The sequence below is a fragment of the Ochlerotatus camptorhynchus genome, unplaced genomic scaffold (genome assembly GCF_037179485.1).
Source record: "Ochlerotatus camptorhynchus isolate MF236.1 unplaced genomic scaffold, CSIRO-AGI_Acam_v1.1 ptg000754l, whole genome shotgun sequence".
Lineage (NCBI taxonomy): Eukaryota > Metazoa > Arthropoda > Insecta > Diptera > Culicidae > Ochlerotatus > Ochlerotatus camptorhynchus.
In genome coordinates, this window is record NW_027041221.1 from 141410 (window position 1) to 159678 (window position 18269).

Sequence of the window (18269 nt, forward strand, 5' to 3'; positions counted from 1 at the left end):
TTCGATGCTCCGTCTTCTCGTTAACCAGCAAATATAAACTGCTTCGATGGCTCGATGACAATTGTTTTGTCGCAATGTTTGCCCAAATTCGTTTCCAGTTTATGCCAGGATTTTTCCTTTCAACCCGTGGTGTTTCCGTTCGTTCCAGAAAAAGACGATGTATTTGGTCACTGGAGGGGTGTTCTCGTACAAGTGGAGGAAGAAGGGGAATTTGTTGAGAAATCAGCTTGAAGCAGGGAAGATCTACAGGGGGAGGAATATCTTGGTTCAGAAGGGATTGGTAGTAGGGAAGGGAGCCACTTGCCTGCATGTGCCGATTCACTAGCAGCGCTTTGCACTTCAAAGTTGGTAGCTGCAATTTCAATCCGCCAGAAACTCTGTCGCGCGCCATTTGTTCCATTGGAATGGATGCAACATACCAAATCTTCGCCGTGATGAATGTGTTTAAAAGTATTACTTTTTGTTGCAGGTTAAGACTCCTCAGCGATTGCAACCACAGCAGCTGAGCAAATTTGGATACGAGAGCATCCCAGTTAATTTTTGCGCGGATTGAATTGGTAAATATACGCCCAGAATCTTCACCATTTCTGCTGTTTGCAGCCACGGCACGTTTAGTGGGTCTCCATCAATGAAGCCAACGTCTATGGCGACAGTTTTAAGCCGATTAAATTTTGCACCAGCGGCACGTTCGAACCTATCAAACAAATCACCACAAGGTCGGGACCGAGTTGTCGCTCTAGCTGTTGCAGGAACGGGTGGAGGTAGATGATGAAAAGTAGCATCGATAACGGGTCTCCCTGTCGCACCGACCGTTGGATGGGAAAATGCTGCGAAAGATGTCCATTTACAAGCAGGCGAGATGAGGATTGTTCGGCAATTCGTGCCAGTAAGGCGACAAAAGTTGGGTTTATTCCCAGCTGCCGCATGGTACCGTGAAGGAAGGAAAGGGATACCCGATCAAATGCGTGATCGAGATCGTAGCTTATCAGTTTCCCTTTTCGTTTCCTCGCTATCAGCTGTGCAATACGATCTTTCAGAGAAAGAGTGGCTTCGAAGATTGAGTGCCCTTCGTTTAAACACTTTTGTGCATTACTCAATATGCGGTGAGTCTTTATCACGACCTCGAGACGTGCTTTCAAGATTCTGCCGAGAATTTTAAAGTCCGCATTCTGAAGGCTGATCGGGCGGTATCCTCGCCTTTGATGATCCACATTTGCGACGATATTGTAGCCAGGAATGGAGAGCTGCGCGTTCTCCACTTCTTGCAGAAAAACGATGTCGAGATCCATTGTTGTACAAAATAATCGGAGAGCGTTGAGTTTCGTTTCGTTGGTAATCGTGTTAATATTTATAGTGGCAACGTTGTAGCTGGTGAACTGATCCATTTTAATTGTTCTGCTCCCGCTCGTCGTCGCTGCCGTCTCGGCGCTTTCTAGTTTGGCGCCGTCCTCTCGGACGTGTGCTGTTGGTTGATATTACCGACTCGTCTGTCTCGTTGTCATCGGATTTGCCACTGGCAGGTTTGTGAACCACTTCGTCACTAGCAGGAGGTTGTTGACCAGGAGTACTGGACAACGACCTGCTATCCGAGGGTTGTTTCGATCGGATTTGTTGCAGGTACCGGCATCAGCTGCTGCTGCTGCTGCTTCTGCTTCTTCGGCGGCGGACATCTCAATGCCGACGTTTGGTTAATCGGCAACGATGATTTTGGGGCTTGCGGCTTCGCAGAGGTTTTTGCCGGCATTGCTGCTGGCTGTTTCGTCGCATCGGCATACGATTTCTGAACAAGCAGTTTTTTGTTCTGCACACAGGACGCACCGATGTGAATAAATTCTCGGCAGTGTCGGCAGGTTTGACGTTGGCCAAAATAGGACAGAAACGCCGATTCTCCATCGATGAAGACCCACGACTCGATGTTGTGTTTTACGATCATTTTTGCAATCCGAACACCAGTGTAGATACTCGAAAAGGTAAATTGTTGATCACTTCCGCACATCTGCTCGCGCACTGAGATGACGTCACCGTAGGCAGATAAGAATTTGCTGATCGCATCGTCCGACACGTCCTCAGACAGATCAAACATCTTCACCTCCACTGCTCCGTCCTCCAACGTTATTCGCAGGGGGATCTTCTTCCCTCCTTCCACTTCCACTTCGTGTTTTCCATCATGTTCTTCGCACACTTTTTGTGCCAGCGCCAAGTCGACGACCTTCACGAAGGCACATCCTAGGCTCCGGCTACAGTGTTTTCTCAACACTTCACCTGGCTTTAAGCCCAGGACAGTTCCAACGAAACTTTGCACTTTCACATAGTCCGGCTTTTTCGGCATCATCGCATAATCCATGCGGAATGTGTGGTGGACCATCGCAGAGTCGTAGAACGTAGGAACACGCAACGGCTCGGCGATGAAAAAACGCTACGAAAAAAAGGAAAGCAAGCTTGTAATCGACTTCCTGGTTGTTTAGCTATAACGTAGACGCGTCTGCTTGGCTCGGAAGTTGAGCGCTAACTGTACTAGTTGAATAATAATGTCAATTGTCTATTATGATTATTTTTTTTTATTTTTTGTATTTCAGTCTCATTCTTAGTGATATTATTAATTAATAGATTAAATAACAAGAACAATACTGTCAAAACAAAATTATACGTAACAAAAAATAAAAGTTCAAAATCTGCCAATCATTTTCCTCCTTCGGTTTGGGGTAGTTCCATCCAGAATGCCTCCAACAATGGTAAAATAGTTTTCAGTAGTTCGTTTTTCCTTTCAGCGTCGATTCCTCTAGGTTGACTCTTCCTTTTCAAGTGGTCTTCCAAATTGAAGCCATCAGCCGAAATAAGCTTTTCCTGCTTGTTTGTAAATATCTGAATATTCTATTCAGGTCACCGCCATCTACTGAGCAACTGTAGTGCAGATTCCATGAACCTTTTTTCACGACAACATGTCTAATATTGTCGATATACGGGCGAGGTTCGACCTTATTAAGCACGTATTGTGAAATGTTGAAAACACTGGGGAAAAAAATGTTCCGGCAGCATGTCGAATACCTCAACGTTTCCTTTAGCGTTTCCAACCGCGGTTTTGAAATCCGGGTAGTTGGTGGATCTCGTCGCATTGCATTTCGACGGAGCCGTGGAAGCTATTCGCGGCCATGAAAGTGTGTCCGGGTTCAAAAAATTTCAGAACCAATTCCTTTAAATGAATTTTTTTGGAATTCATCAGAATTATCAAATGAAGGAAAAGGTTCCAATTCTTATTTTGGGCGACCGCTAATACTACATGTCCAGGCATAACTGAATCTCCGTCCTCTCGATACTCTGCTCGGGTTGCTTTGGCCAACTGAAGGTGCTTTTGGTATTTTTCGCATATAGCACAAGAGCTATTCGGGGCTGAAACCTCTGCTGAATGTCTAGACGTTTTTATATGCTGCATTGCTGAAATACATGTCTCACACTCTTCATGTCCCAGTTTGACCATTGAAATATTCATCTTTTTCAGTATTCGGCAGTAAAACTGGTAGCTTACATCAGTCTCGTGTGTTTGGTTATAGTTCCGGTGCATTTTCTTGATAGATAAGTCCGACGGCAATTACAACCGATTCGGAGCGTGGGCACGCCGGTAATGCGAAATGGTCGGATTGTACTTAGCGATGTGTGCTTTGACGCTTCTACTCTTTTCAGTGCTACGCTCATATTTGCATTGTTTTAGAGCCCTTGGTCCAATTTCTTCATCATCGTCAGCATCACCTACCATCCGGTAGATAATGTTTCTGTAACATAAAGGAAATAATTTTTTTTTCCTTGATTTGTTTTCCGTCGATCTTGTTTTCCGTGCACCAATGCTATCGACGCCAGAGAGGCAGCTCCCACATCTGGGCCCTACCTATCGACCCATCAACTCATGAACCGTTCCCTTCCGAAGGAAGGCGTGATCAGAGATGTTATGCCTCAGAACATCCCGGCGTCGCCGACTGGGATTGAACCCAGGCCTGCTGGGGTGAGAAGTAATCACGCTTACCACTACACCACTGGTACCGCTTAGAAGAAATAATTAATGCATTAAGTTTAATCCTATTCCATATTATTGTCAGTAAACTCCTACCCGCCGTGTTCCCCGTATCCCAAAGTATTTAGAAAGAACTTTCTAAAAATAAGGGGTGCTTCATCACTAGCCAGCGTTCGAATATGAACATTGTACGAGTGGTACTTTCGCAAAGTGTCATCGATGAATACATTACGACTCCGCCTTTGTACGGTTGTACGCAGAACTCGTTCTCGGATGAAATGCTTCTGACCAGCAGCGTCCAAACTCCAGAAGGTTTTATTCATATCAATCCTGACATCTCTGCAGACCAAATTGCCGCACTCTTTACTGCACCCGCAATCTTCCCAAATTACGACATGAGCGGAGCGTCGTCTTTCCGCAACGTCACGCTTCCGGATTTCTTTTTTCGTGCTCTTATTCTGCCTTCCAGTTGTCTTCCTTTCATTTGAATCTGACTCGATATCAGAAGATCTGCTATCTAAATCATCTACCAGTTTTGCTGAACCATCTCCCGCTGACTCGTCACTTGGGTCGTGCTCTTGCTCCACGGACGGCAAAGTAGCGAAATACGACCGAAAACGTTGTAGTTTCTCCACATCATTACACGAAAACAATTCACCGTCTTTGGTCACCACATCAAATCCACTGCACTATTCGTCGGAACTTTCATCACTACTTCCACCGTAAATCTGGATTAGATTCAAAGCGGACGTCATGATTTCGTAAAAAGGAACGGTAAAACCGAGCGGTCCTTGACAAATTTAGTTTTGTTTTGATTCAAGCTGGTAGTATTTGACAGATGCCTACCATGGAGCGTTGAAACAGAGTGGGACTGGAATGCGATTATTTTTGTGAATGACGGGCAAAATAACCGCATATCAGTCCCAGCGCGGTTTTCTTCGAATAACACTTTTGCTTTTTTAATTTATTGATGCAATAGAAATAAAGACATAATAATGCACGTAAATGAACAAAAGATTTTATTTATATCATGCGACACATATATGTACGTTAAAACATATGATTCCAACTTAACTTGCTGTTTTCTCGGTTTGCTGTTTTTACATATGGGACTGATATGCGGTTACAGGCAGTATTGATACACAGTACAAAGTCGTTCGACACCCTAGATAAAGTTTGGGGTTATGACTTTTTATGACATTTAGCGACGGCCTTCGTTAAAACCTTGCATTCGTATTTGTTTGACCAGTGTGTACGAACAAAGTGGTTCCTATCGAAAAATTTCATAATGAAGACTTTGCTAGAAAAACTTTGTAAATATATACCGCGATATACGATAAAGAAGGGAACATGCTCTTCTTTTAATATATGAAAGAGAACATAATTAATTCGTTAAATATATGATAAAGAAGGGAATATTCCCTTCTTTGAAAATATAACAAAAGGAAATAATTAATTCTTTGGATAAACGATAAAGATGGGAATATTCCCTTCTTTTAATGTATGAAAGAGAACATGATTAATTCGTTAAATATATGATAAAGAAGGGAATATTCCCTTCTTTGAAAATAGATTAAAGGAAATAATTAATTCTTTGGATATACAATAAAGAAGGGAATATTCCCTTCTTTGAATATATAAAAGAGAACATCATTAATTCGTAAAATATATAATAAAGGTGGGAATATTCTGTTCTTTGAAAATTTAAGAAAGGAAAATCATTAATTCTTTGGATATACGATAAAGAATGGAATATTCCCTACTTTAAATATGTAAACCATATGATAAAGAAGGGAATATTGCCTTCTTTGAAAATATAACAAAAATAAAGAATTAATTATTTGGATATAGGTACGATAAAGAAGGGAATATTTCCTTCTTTGAATATATAGAAGAGAACATCATTAATTCGTTAAATATATGATAAAGAGTTCTTTGGATGTATGATAAAGAAGGGAATATTCCCTTCTTTGAAAATATAACAAAAGGAAATAATTAATTCTTTGGATGTACGATAAAGAAGGGAATATTCCCTTCTTTGAATATATAATTCGCTAAATATATGATAAAGGAGGGAATATTCCCTTTTTTGAAAATATAAGAAAAGGAAATAATTAATTCTTTGGATAAACGATAAAGAAGAGAATATTCCTTTCTTTGAATATATAAAAGAGAAAATAATTAATTCTTTGAATGTATGATAAAGAAGGGAATATTCCCTTCTTTTAATATATAAGGAAAATATATTATCAATAGCTTTTCGCAAGGGATTCGGGGTAATGACCATTTGGAATAATAACGAGTGGAATAATGTTATAAATTTGTAATCGGTAGTTCAACATTCCATGCACCGATTTTTTAATCCATCACGAGAAATTCTTCAACTCAAGTCGAACATTTCTTCGATAAGGTTTAACCGTTTCCGACTGGTTGAATTGGATTGCATAATAGACCCTTTGACTTATTAAATGATGAACGAAGTGCTCGAAAACTTGAAGGTTGTCAAAAAAAGGTTTGGAATTGATAAATACATAATTCCATAAAAGTAAACACAGTGTATTATCAATAGTAAAAAAAAGAAAAGTGAAAATTACTAATTTCATCATCTTTTCTGGGGAATGGTACATTCTGGGGAATGGTACATTCTGGGGAATGGTACATTCTGGGGAATGGTACATTCTGGGGAATGTTTTTTCTGGGGAATGGAATTCTGGGGAATAGTTTTCTGGGGAGATTTGCAGATTCGGAGAAATGGTACATTCGGGAAAATTTGGTTGGTTTTCGGGGAAAAGTCGTACAATCGTTCACATCAACGTTGATTCTCAGAGTGAAAACATGGATAACAATCTAAGGCCAGCTTCCTCTGTTAACTCAAAAGCGATGGAAGAATCACCGAACCTTAGGAGTGTTGTTTCGGACTCAAATTGGCTGCTGACAAACAACCAACCACGACGCTACGCTAAGGAAGGACATTCAAACTGAAGGCTATGTATAGCCCATGAAGATAAGTATCATTCCTTGGTTAATAAGCATTACTAATAAAATAACATTGATGATTAAAATATAAAATAAATACTATCTTGAGTAAAAAGGGGATGTGATAGAGTGGGTCACTCATATATACATAACTATTGATGTGAATTGCAGAGTGAGCTCAGTCTTGCTTAGTTCGGCAATGTGTCAATTTCGGAAATATTTTGAACATGAAATGTTTTCATGTTCAAAATATATTGAGGGCGGCACAAAATCAGTTGAAGCTTTTCTCTCGTTGGACGTGATTTAAACATAGAACTGTGCAGCACACAGGAAGTTGCTTACAATATCATATGGGGTTTTCACTTACCATTTCAAGATTGGTCATCGTATCTGATACTTTCTTAGATGGTGTCGTTTGTGATGCTACGCCAATAGCCAGCTTTACCTCCTCTTGGCGTTCTTTAATGTCCAATACTCGCTTAGTGAGTTCTACCTCATTGTCTTTTGTGAGAGGTTTTGCCAACAAATCACCGATACGTTTGAGCACTTTGGATGAAATTTCTTCCAAATCAATGGCTTTGAGATGAGAGAACTCATTGGTAGAAGAATCACTGTCATTCAAACTCATTTGTAGCCGTATATCATTGTTGAAACATTTGAAATTTCTAAAAAAAAAAAAACTAAATTTACATGCATGAGTGAATTTATGTACATACCTTGAGTTTTGAACTTCCTTAAATCTATCCCGCAGTCGTGCTTGAGTGTCCATTAATCGTTGGGTAAGAAGATTAGATTTGCCATGTGTTTCCAGGATCAGTGTGTCACCTTGTGAAATAAGCGTTGCTGCGTCAGGAGCAATCGTCAATTTTAGATTCTCGACCACGCTTGGTCCATCGTCGCAATTGTCAATTTTATCGCGGGTTTGTTCCAGCTTTTTTATCATGTACTTCGCAGTCTTATCGAATTCATTGACACGTTGTTCCAGAGAAGTAAGCTTTTTGTACGAATCATATCGATAATTTCCAATCGGACTGAATGGAGTTTGATCACTTGGTGATATTACCTTGATACTTTTTTCTCCCAAATTACTCGCATGAGGTGTCTCGATTCGGCTCTGTAATTGTAGTGTTTAAATGAAAAATATAAAAAAATTGTTCTTCGTATCAATGTAATGGTGTATGGTTCATTGAAAAGAACGAAGCCTTGAAGGTTGGTTGTGGTTGTGGAATTGTAATTATTTTTGTACTTGGCATCACATAATAAAATAAATTCTATGTGAATAATCATATAGATTTTCATGCGAATTAGTGGTGCACATCCGGGACGGGACTTGACAATCGAGCTTCTCACTCTTCTTAATGTTTTTGAAGAATGCCCTTCGGAAACTTGTGCGTGGTGTTTGACGGAGTTGACCAAGGATGCCAGGAATGTAAAATATTTATTCTATATTAATTTGGATTTTATGCGGAGTTCCTTCCGCAGCTTAGCAACATGTGCATCATTTTTGCTCAACACAATAAAAACAACCATAAACAAACAACAATATCCAACGCTTAAAACACGCAATGCACTCAATTTTTCAACTTTCCTTTCGCAAATATAAAAAAAATTAACAATGCCATTCACGTCAACATTGATTCCGGCATCACTGCTAGCCAGATTGATGCGATCCCTCTGTCCTTTTTATTCCACGATTGCTACTGTTAAATCGACCAATCAGAAACTGGCTCGGATTTGACAGCAAATTGGCTCGAAATCGCTACCCGATTGTCAAGTCCCGTCCCAGGTGCACATGAATGTTATGTGAAATTCACATGGATATTTCCACTGGTTATGTGATTTATTTTATGAGTGTAGTTACTAGCACAACATTAGCATAAACATAAACTTTACCAAGCCCATTTGAAACGAGATATTTTCTCTACAATTTGAGACTACAACTTTACATTTTAAAACTCGATGGTCTCTTCAATAACGAGTTATCGAGAGTTGACTGTATTGTGAGAAGAAGTGCCCAACTATAATTTTTGATTTGGGCTCAAATCGATTAACGTACCCCATTTTAGTCGAAATTCTAGTACTACACTATGGTTGTTTTTATTAGCTATGAAAGTTTGACAGATAAAATAAGGGGTTCGTGGATTTTCCTATGGTTAGAGGGGTGCATCGATTAGCTTGGGACCGAAGAGAGTACCAGAGCTGAGCCAAAAAGTTGAGCACATTTCTTCGGGACCTTCTAGTCTTAGAGTTATTTCTATGCTTGAGGGTAAAAGCATGGAAGAACGTCACCAGAAAACTGAAGAAAAAAAACTTTTCCAACCGAATTAAGACGTGCAGTTAAACTTCGATTGGAACAGCTTTTTGCAGACGTCCAAACTTTTACTAGAGGTTTTCAGCTAAAACATCAACATTATAGACGACTATTTCAACTACCGTTATACGCATGTCTCACGGTACATGAGCATTGCATAGAATATGGAACTGTTATGCGTATAACAGCGTAAACCTGAAGCGAGAAGCGCAGCGCGGAACTGGAAATGCTTATGTTGATACAAGCCATTCTTGAGAGACATTCCGAGACTCCATCTATTCCTAGGAAAAAAATGTAAAAGAATATTGTACCGTGTCACTGTCCGAGTCGGTGGCCATTTCGATGGAATATCGTGGAATGTCTTCATCTTCTGAAAATACTAGCAACTCGTCATAGTTCTCCTTATCTGAGCTATAAAAGCTGTCTCGTTCGTCGAATACCAAATCCCTGAGACCTGGATGATTTTTTGACGCCTCCTCAACATTCAGGCATATTTTATCGAAATCTCTGAGTACATCAATAGAAGACTTTTGTGGAAGTATGAGTTTTTTGCTTATTCTCAATTGCTTTGGAGATTGAGATTGTTCACCGCCTATTTGGACGGTATTTATTGGTTTACTCGATTTAGGTGTACTCGTTGTTATCCTGCTCAATGGCTTAGAAACATTCATTTGCTTTTTGTCAGGCTTCGGCGATGGGCAGCTGGTATCAGTGTCGGAAGATGCATCTATTATATGTACTGTTTCAACATATTCGGGTTCAACAAATTTACATGACTCGAGAATGTTGATCGTGTCAACTACTTGACCATGCATGGTTACATCTGAGGAAGGCATATTAATACTCCGAACGGACATTTTAGCGCTCATATTTTTCTCTTTTACTTCAACTACTGAGCACTCACTGTAGTGATGACTCACTGTCCTCGTTTCGGATTTAGCTTGCTGCAATGGTTCGGCGCTGGATATGCAAGAAAACAAAGCACTTGTTTCTACCAGCCTGAACGTGGCGGGTAAAATATCAGGCAAAATGTTTGACTGTTGTTCGAGGTTCCTAACGGATATCTCTTTCGCTTTGGATTCCTTATTAGTTGGTGATAAATTAAGCGTTTTGGCACGTCGGTGACGAACTGTATCACTGAGGACAACAAACTCTGCATGGTCTTCCTTCTCATTAGGTGTTATTTCTTTCAATGCATCCTGGAAGATCGTACATTATTCTTTGAAATACTCCGATATAAATTAGATTGGTATGACACCTTACAGGAATTTATTTACATGGTTGTGTAAAACCGATTCCAATACAGAATATAGTACACTCCCCTTTGATTACTTTCACTGTGAATACTGAAGAATGTTGGCGTCTTAGTGGAAAAACTGAATAACTCGAGTCGAGTATTAGTACAATACACTGAAGAAGTCTGCACATTGTAGACGAAATACGCGTATCTGTCAAGGATAAGCAAATAAGGTAGTGCAATTAAATGGAAATTACTAATCCTCTCTCTCTCTAATTATTAAAGTTACAATTATTAACGATTGAACGCTTTCGGAGTGTGATTCACAAACACCGCCCGAAATAATGTGATTCAAATATCTGCTATTGAAAGTACATTTACTATACGTTATGGAAAACAATTTTAACATTACTAAGGAAAAGTTGATTTCATTTCCATCGCAAAACAGGTTTACCCATATGGCTGAAACCTGATTGAAGGCTTAACCGTTGAAGAAAGCGGTCCTAAAGCGATTTATTTATACGCCTAAAAACAAGTGAATCTTCTAAAAGCTTTATACAAAAAGAGAGAATATCGCAGATTACAGAATGGATTTCTAAAACAAGGCCATTAAAAAACATATATGTTGTCACTAACTACAGGGACACCTCGACATTACAGACATTAGACAGCAGACATTAGCAAATTAGAGGCATACGAATAAATCATTGTGCAGCTAAAGGAGAAGTTCAATTCCCCTAGAGCTGACAGAAAAGATCATCAGTATTGCCAAAGTCTTGGTCCGTGAATAAAGTTGTAGCAGAATTCAACGCACCAACGTACATGGTGAGGCAGGTGAAGAGCCTTGTTAATGAGCAGGGTATTCTAAGCACACCCAACAAAAGAAGTGGGCATGGGATCAACGATGATATAAAAAACTAGTTAGGGAATTTTTAGATGACAATGATTTTAGAAGACCTATGCCCGGAACAAATGATTTTGTTTCCGAGTTTAGAAATGGACGAAAAGAACACGTTCAAAAACGCCTGTTAATGATGTCCCTCAAAGAAGCGTACATGATTTTTGTTGATAAATATAAAGATATTAATATTGGTTTCACTGTATTCACACAATTGCGACCAAAACATTGCATTTTGCTTGATTCTACTGGTATACATAATGTATGTATTTGTACAATTCATGAAAATGTAAAATTAATGATCAACAGTTTAAGAATTATGTCACAAGATGCAATAATAGAAAAAATGCTTTGTAATATTTCTACTAGAACAACTGATTGCTTTTTCCGTGCTTGCGAAAAGTGTGCTTCCAAAGAACATATTGAAGAGGAACTTACTTTTTCATTGGAATCAAATGACAAACAAGATGTTGTGTTTCAACAGTGGCTGAATACTGATCGTTGTAATTTGGAAACGATTATCAAGCCTGTTGATGAATTTGTTCCGTATTTCATTGATAAAATTAACAAACATATAACTCATGACTTTATTTACAAACAACAGTCATCTTTTCTAAGAAATAAAAAAGAATCATTAAAAGAAGGCAAAATTCTAGCAATTTGTGATTTTTCTGAAAATTTCATTCATTATCCAAAAAGCTGCTCAAGGATATCACTGGAATAATTATCAAGCAACAATACATCCATTTTATTAAACAATCGATAGATTTTTCTAAAATTACTATGTAATATGTCAGATGGGGCAGCATCACAAAACAAAAATCAAAAAAAACTTTGCTAGTCTGTGTAGATTTCAGTCAAAGCATGGATTAGAAGCAGAATGGCATTTTTTTGCAACGTCTCATGGAAAAGGTCCCTGTGATGCCATTGGTGGCACTCTCAAGCGAATGGCAAAGAGAGTTGGTCTTGCTCGAGATTATGGAAACACCATAACAACTCCACGAGAATTATATAACTGGGCAGTTGAACAAACAGATAAAAATATCACAAAACTACGTTTCGAGTACACATCCACTGAACAGTACATCGAAATGTCAGAAGAACTCGAAGAACTATATAACAGCACAAAGACAATATCTTGAGCTTGAGCTTGATTGACCGCCCACGGTTGCTACTCTGTTATTGTCAGATCAGCTGTAATTACACAGAGAACCAATAGACGATGCTTGGGACTAGCAATCATCTTCAATGTGTAAAAACTGGTGATCTTAAATTAGGCAATACCAGCGCCGGCCGCGCCCGAACACAGGTCACGAAAGGAATGGGAAGGATTGTGTTGACATGAAACTCGCTTTGATGGAAGCCGAGAACACCTCTGCACTTCCACGAGGAATCACTGGGATGTTGGATAAGAGGGTTGGGTTTGCAGCAGGGTTCGTTTTGGTAAACGATAAGCTGAATTGATGTCCTAACGATCATATAACGCGAAGGAGCTTGGGACTAAACCCACGGTCTTCTGCTCAGTAAGCAAAAACGTTTGCCACTAGGCAGACGAGCACCTTTTTAATCACCGAGTTACTGTTATTACCATGTAGTCATATTAACAAATAAAACGATTGACGAATCTTGAATGTGGATGGGCCTGAGATTAGACTCATGATGTTCTGCTCAGTAAGCAAAAACGGTTGCTCTAAGGCCACCGAGCCCCTCATATCACATAATACCGTTGCTCAAATTTTTGTATCCATTCAAACCCGGAACCAACGACAACAACGAGTTTCGCAAAATACACGATACACAAGCGATTTTACCATAAATCTCTTTGATATGTAAGGACCTGGGACCGCGTTTTTCTGCTCAGTAAGCAGGCCACTGTAACCGACGATCTTTCAAATCCGAAAACTAAAAACTACGAAACAGTACTTAGGCCTTCATTAAGTTCCACTTTCACGCGACGTTCAATGTTTCAATTTGCTCTTTACGTATTGTTCAGGCTATAAATAGGCTCTTTTCAAAAGTTACGCGAGAAATACGCACAATCGTCGCCTACCTCGCAAAACTGGTTCCAAACGACAACAAAGGCATAAGCAACGATGGATTGTTGAACTTTGCTGGCTGGTGTAGTGCTGCTGAAAAAAGATAAGTCTATTATTTTGGTTAGTGATCGTTTGGATTTGGGTCACCCCACGTTGTGTTTAGGTTAGTATAAATAAATAATACTATTTAGTCATATAAATCACTACAGCTCATTATCTTCAGCGTTATCGGTTTTCGTTTCTGGATCTTTAGTTGCCTCTGTGATATACTTACTTGCGGCATACTATTTTGGGAGTGTATATGAGCGTGTACCATGTACGGTAGCTCATCTCTCATCGTGATGGTGGGACATAGTAGACAAATTAGAGAGAAAACAATGAGGTATTAGTATTAGTTATATGTAAACAAACAAAACAAAAGAAGAGAAGAGGAAAGAAGAGCAGACAAATAAAAAAGGGATGAAGTAGATAACAAATAAAAGGAACGTAGGCAGATTATTAGAAAAGGCATTATCCGAGACTCGGCAATCAAATGTCACTCCCGCCGAGATCTCAGCGAAACCCCCTCCCCGCCGAGACCCACACAGCCGAGCTCGGTAGAAAAAACAAAGTGTGTAGATAGATTAGTAGGAAAATAAATAAAACTACTTTATGACTCAAAGTGCAATGAATGATCGTTAGTTTCGGGATCATTTCAGTGTTAGAGTTATGTTAGTTTTTATCCGTAATCAGCCCTGCTGACCCCTCCAACATTAGTTGCAGGCAGTGGTTGTTAGATAATGCGGCACTGTAACTACTTCTATTTTAGAGGTATGATTCGTCAAGTTTATACAACTCAATGTTTCAATTGAGCCAAACTATCTGTCTTACAATTACAAAAGCAAACCGAAACTTACAATTATATGCAAATGCAAAATGAAACTTGACAAATCATCGTCAATTCCTGACGATTTGAATCTAATTTTGATCAGTGAACGGGCACCATATGGTACATTTTCTCACCATGAACCTATCATTTCCAGCCTATCTGAACTATTTAATAAATGGAAGCCATAACATGGGTTACGCTCCCCCTAAGCGGGCCTTCCGCATCCTGTCTCTGTCTTAACTCAAATACAAAATGCCAATGGTATGAATGTATCTATATAGGGTAAATGTTGGCTTCGGCACCCATTGACTGTTTTCGGCAACCAAAATTTAAACGTTAATTTCACTATGTTTTCCCATCAACGCACTTCCCTGAATGTGTCCAAACGATTGTTTAGCCTTTCAGCTTTAATCTGATTATATTTGAACGATCGAGCAATCCAGTAATGCTACATTTTTTTTCAAATAAAGCATACGCACTACAAAATGAGGTTGATTTCGAGTTGCCGATAATAGAACAGCTGGTTAACACGCAGTTCTAATGGGAAGGTTGCCGAAGAAAAAGAGACTGCCGCAATAGTCACACTCACCTGAGAAGTTTGGAGCGTTGTAAAAACGCTTTCAAAACGTTTTGAAAAATTCTGTCGATTGGAATGGATAGAGAAGCAAGCAGCAGACACATCAGACACATCATATATGTGCGTGACGCTGAGAAAATGCTAGTAGAAGTGCAGACGCTGCTTAGATTGACGAGAATACGTAAATTCCCCTATATTGGTCAGGCTTCAGAATCGTCCAGTGGGCAGTGCGCTCTACACTCCAAGTTACCTTTTTTTCAAATTTACCGCAAATTTGATATTTTACCCATTGAGTGTTGATTAGTCACAATGAAACATTGTGACAGAAGTTGAGGTTACTAGTGTATTAAATAATCTAGGTCCTATTTAGGATTATATCTGAAAAATCCAAATCTGGCCAACGCCCACCCTAAACCTAAACCTGTTCTAATCCACCTGAAATGACTAACGTATGGAAGACTTTGACTACCCAGCCATGCAATAGTCTCATTCCGTGCCTTATGGCAACTTGATGATTCTATTGCGCTCATCTTCTTGCACCACCCAGGGGAGACTTGGTCCTGTACCCAATGCTTAACTTATCTCCTTTCCACTCAGCTACTCGCAATTTCTTGTGATATAGTGGGCGGAATATTATTATATGAGACAATTCAATGCAGACGTCTTTCCAAATTTGGCAGATCGACAGGTAATCGGTGAGTTACCACGATAGTTGCTATTCAACAACTCGACAACGTCCCATCGTCAACGCCTGCTATGAGAATTTCCCATTGCAGACGCCAACGAAATGACGTCATCGAGCTATCGATCAACTACCCTGGTTATCGCCTGGTACCTTATAGCACGATGCTAGGAGGCGAACCGGAAGAATCGATGAGCTACCTCCCCCAACAGCACAAAGACAATATCTGGCACACAGAAATTCCACAGTTTTGTGACTATAACTGGTGACAAAGTAGCGGCAAAAAGGTATTCTAATTCAGAAGATGAACCAAACATAGGGTAAATGTTGGCTTCGGCACCCATTGACTGTTTTCGGCAACCAAAATTTAAACGATAATTTCACTATGTTTTCCCATCAACACACTTCCCTGAATGTATTCAAACGATTCTTTAGTCTTTCAGCTTCAATCTGATTATTTTGCTACGACCGAGCAATCCTATTATGCCAGATTTTTCTTCAAATGAAGTATACGCACTACAAAATGGGGCTGATTTCGAGTTGCCGATAATAGAACAGCTGGTTAACACGCAGTTCTAATGGGAAGGTTGCCGAAGAAAAAGAGGCTGCCGACAATAGTCACACTCACCTGAGAAGTTTGGAGCGTTGTAAAAACGCTTTCAAACCGGTTTGAAAAATTCTGTCGATTGGAATGGATAGAGAAGCAAGCAGCAGATGAATGTTAACAAACAGACACGTGATATATGTGCGTAACGCGGACAAAATGCTAATAGAAGTGCGGACGCTGCTTAGATTGACGAGAATACGTAAATTCCTCTATTTAACTTGATTGGAAAAAGGAAAAAAATAGCATGTATGAAAATAGGTTTAAAACATTGAAAATATATAAATAAATGATATATGAAATATCTTGTCTTTTTCTCTCACATATTATCAAATTTTGCATCAGTAGGGGAAACGCTCCTATAGTTGCGGTACGTTAGAAGCGTTAAGTTCCTTTAGTTGTGTATTTAGTCTCCATACACAACTATAGGAACCTAATGCATCTAACGTACCGCAACTATAGGAGCGTTTCCCCTAGTAGACAACAGAATAAGGGAATGATATTTTTTTTTACAAGGTCGACATGTCCAAATAGTTTTATTGAACTCTGAGAGGGTGCTGCCAATTCCAAATACGATTTGGCGAGAAATGCATCATGAGCCCTTTTCATACGAAATTCTCGATAAATCAAAGTGGACTTAAGTGCTGATTAGACAAAATTGAATCGCAAATTGAGCTTCATTGGATTCTGAGATGATTTTGAGTTTCACTGGTTTAATTTTGTGTGAAAATGGCAAATAAAAAAAAAAAAAAAAAATCAGTTCAGACATGAAAAAGTTTTTGTAAGAAAAACTTTTTTTTCCTTAAAAGTGCCCATCTCGCGATGTATGGACGGATGGTAGTTCAGACATGAAAAAGTTTTTGTAAGAAAAACTTTTTTTCCTTAAGTGCCCATCTCGCGATGTATGGACGGATGGTAGTAAACATAATTACATATCTTGAGGCAAAGTTTCATCCAAATCAAACATGGCCATTTTTTTAAATCGACTTTAAATTTTAAAAATCGATTTTTTTCAGTGTAGGTCTCAAATGAAATTTTTTCTAGTATTTTTTTTCGATAACTTGGACACATTTTTGTAGGAGTTGTCATTTTTCCATAATATTTTGAAAAAATCGGCAGTAAAAGTTTGGCCCTTCTAAAATGTTAATCTAGATAAATTTTGGAAAAACTAAGTATGCAGAGTGGCATATTAAGTCACCACACATCCAGAAAGTTTCATTGAAATCTGAGAGGGTGCTGAAAGCTCCGAATACGATTTGGCGCGAAATGCGTCTTGGGAAACCATTAATGGACAGCTATTTACACACACCATCAAACACTGGTTCCACTATTGCTCAGAAGAGGCGTTGCCGTTACTGTCTCCTGAATTTTGGCAGAGTTGCCAGTCTTCTTGATTTGTAGTCTTCGCTTGATTGCAATCCGTCATTGTCACTCTCTCGCTCTCTCGTCATCGATCTCACTAGTGGCGCCATCTGTTTGTCAGTACATGTACTACAATTAGAGCAACTCCATCGTTCGTTGCTAACCGCATGAGAAGCAAAGTTCCTCATGGCCATAACGGAAGTTTGTCATAGCTGCGCGCGCAGCATTACCACTGGGAAAGTGGTTTGCGGTGGTTTTTGTTAAGCTGCTTTCCACTACAGTTGTGCACAAATAACGGATGAACTGTACAAATAAATAAGCGGTAAGTCTGCTATTTTTTGGATGTGTAAAGGATGCCGCGACATCATGGGTAACGCTCGCTTTAAAAACGCTATGACATCAACGAACGCGGCTGCGATCGAACTCAACGACAGGTACCAAAAAATAATTGAAGAGATCAAGAGTGAGATAAAAGATAGCCTACCGAAATTAGGCAGGAGATCCAGGGTGGATTCAACAAGCTCTCTCCAGCAGTGCTATCTCCTCTTCCTCCTCAAATGTTCACGTTTGGTAATCCAAAAACGCCGTGACGACGAATCATCGGCATCCGATCAGCCAAACAAAGTTTTACGTGGCACAGGCCAATCAACTCTCAACGTGACATCAGCCGCAATGAGTAGATCCGACGACAAGTTCTGGCTGTATCTAACAAAAA

General features: G+C 39.5%; 1 protein-coding gene across 1 annotated transcript in view; it reads right to left on the bottom strand.

Annotated features, from left to right (window-relative positions):
• The window catches only part of LOC135714886 (dystrophin, isoforms A/C/F/G/H-like), a 135810-nt gene that overhangs the window by 111415 nt on the left and 6126 nt on the right, over window positions 1-18269 (bottom strand). The window contains exons 2-5 of the mRNA XM_065238300.1: window positions 13476-13531; window positions 9602-10489; window positions 7696-8093; window positions 7347-7644 (exon numbers count right to left, since the gene is read on the bottom strand). Coding sequence (XP_065094372.1) covers window positions 7347-7644; window positions 7696-8093; window positions 9602-10489; window positions 13476-13531 — 1640 coding nt within the window. The remainder of the gene's footprint in view (window positions 1-7346; window positions 7645-7695; window positions 8094-9601; window positions 10490-13475; window positions 13532-18269) is intronic.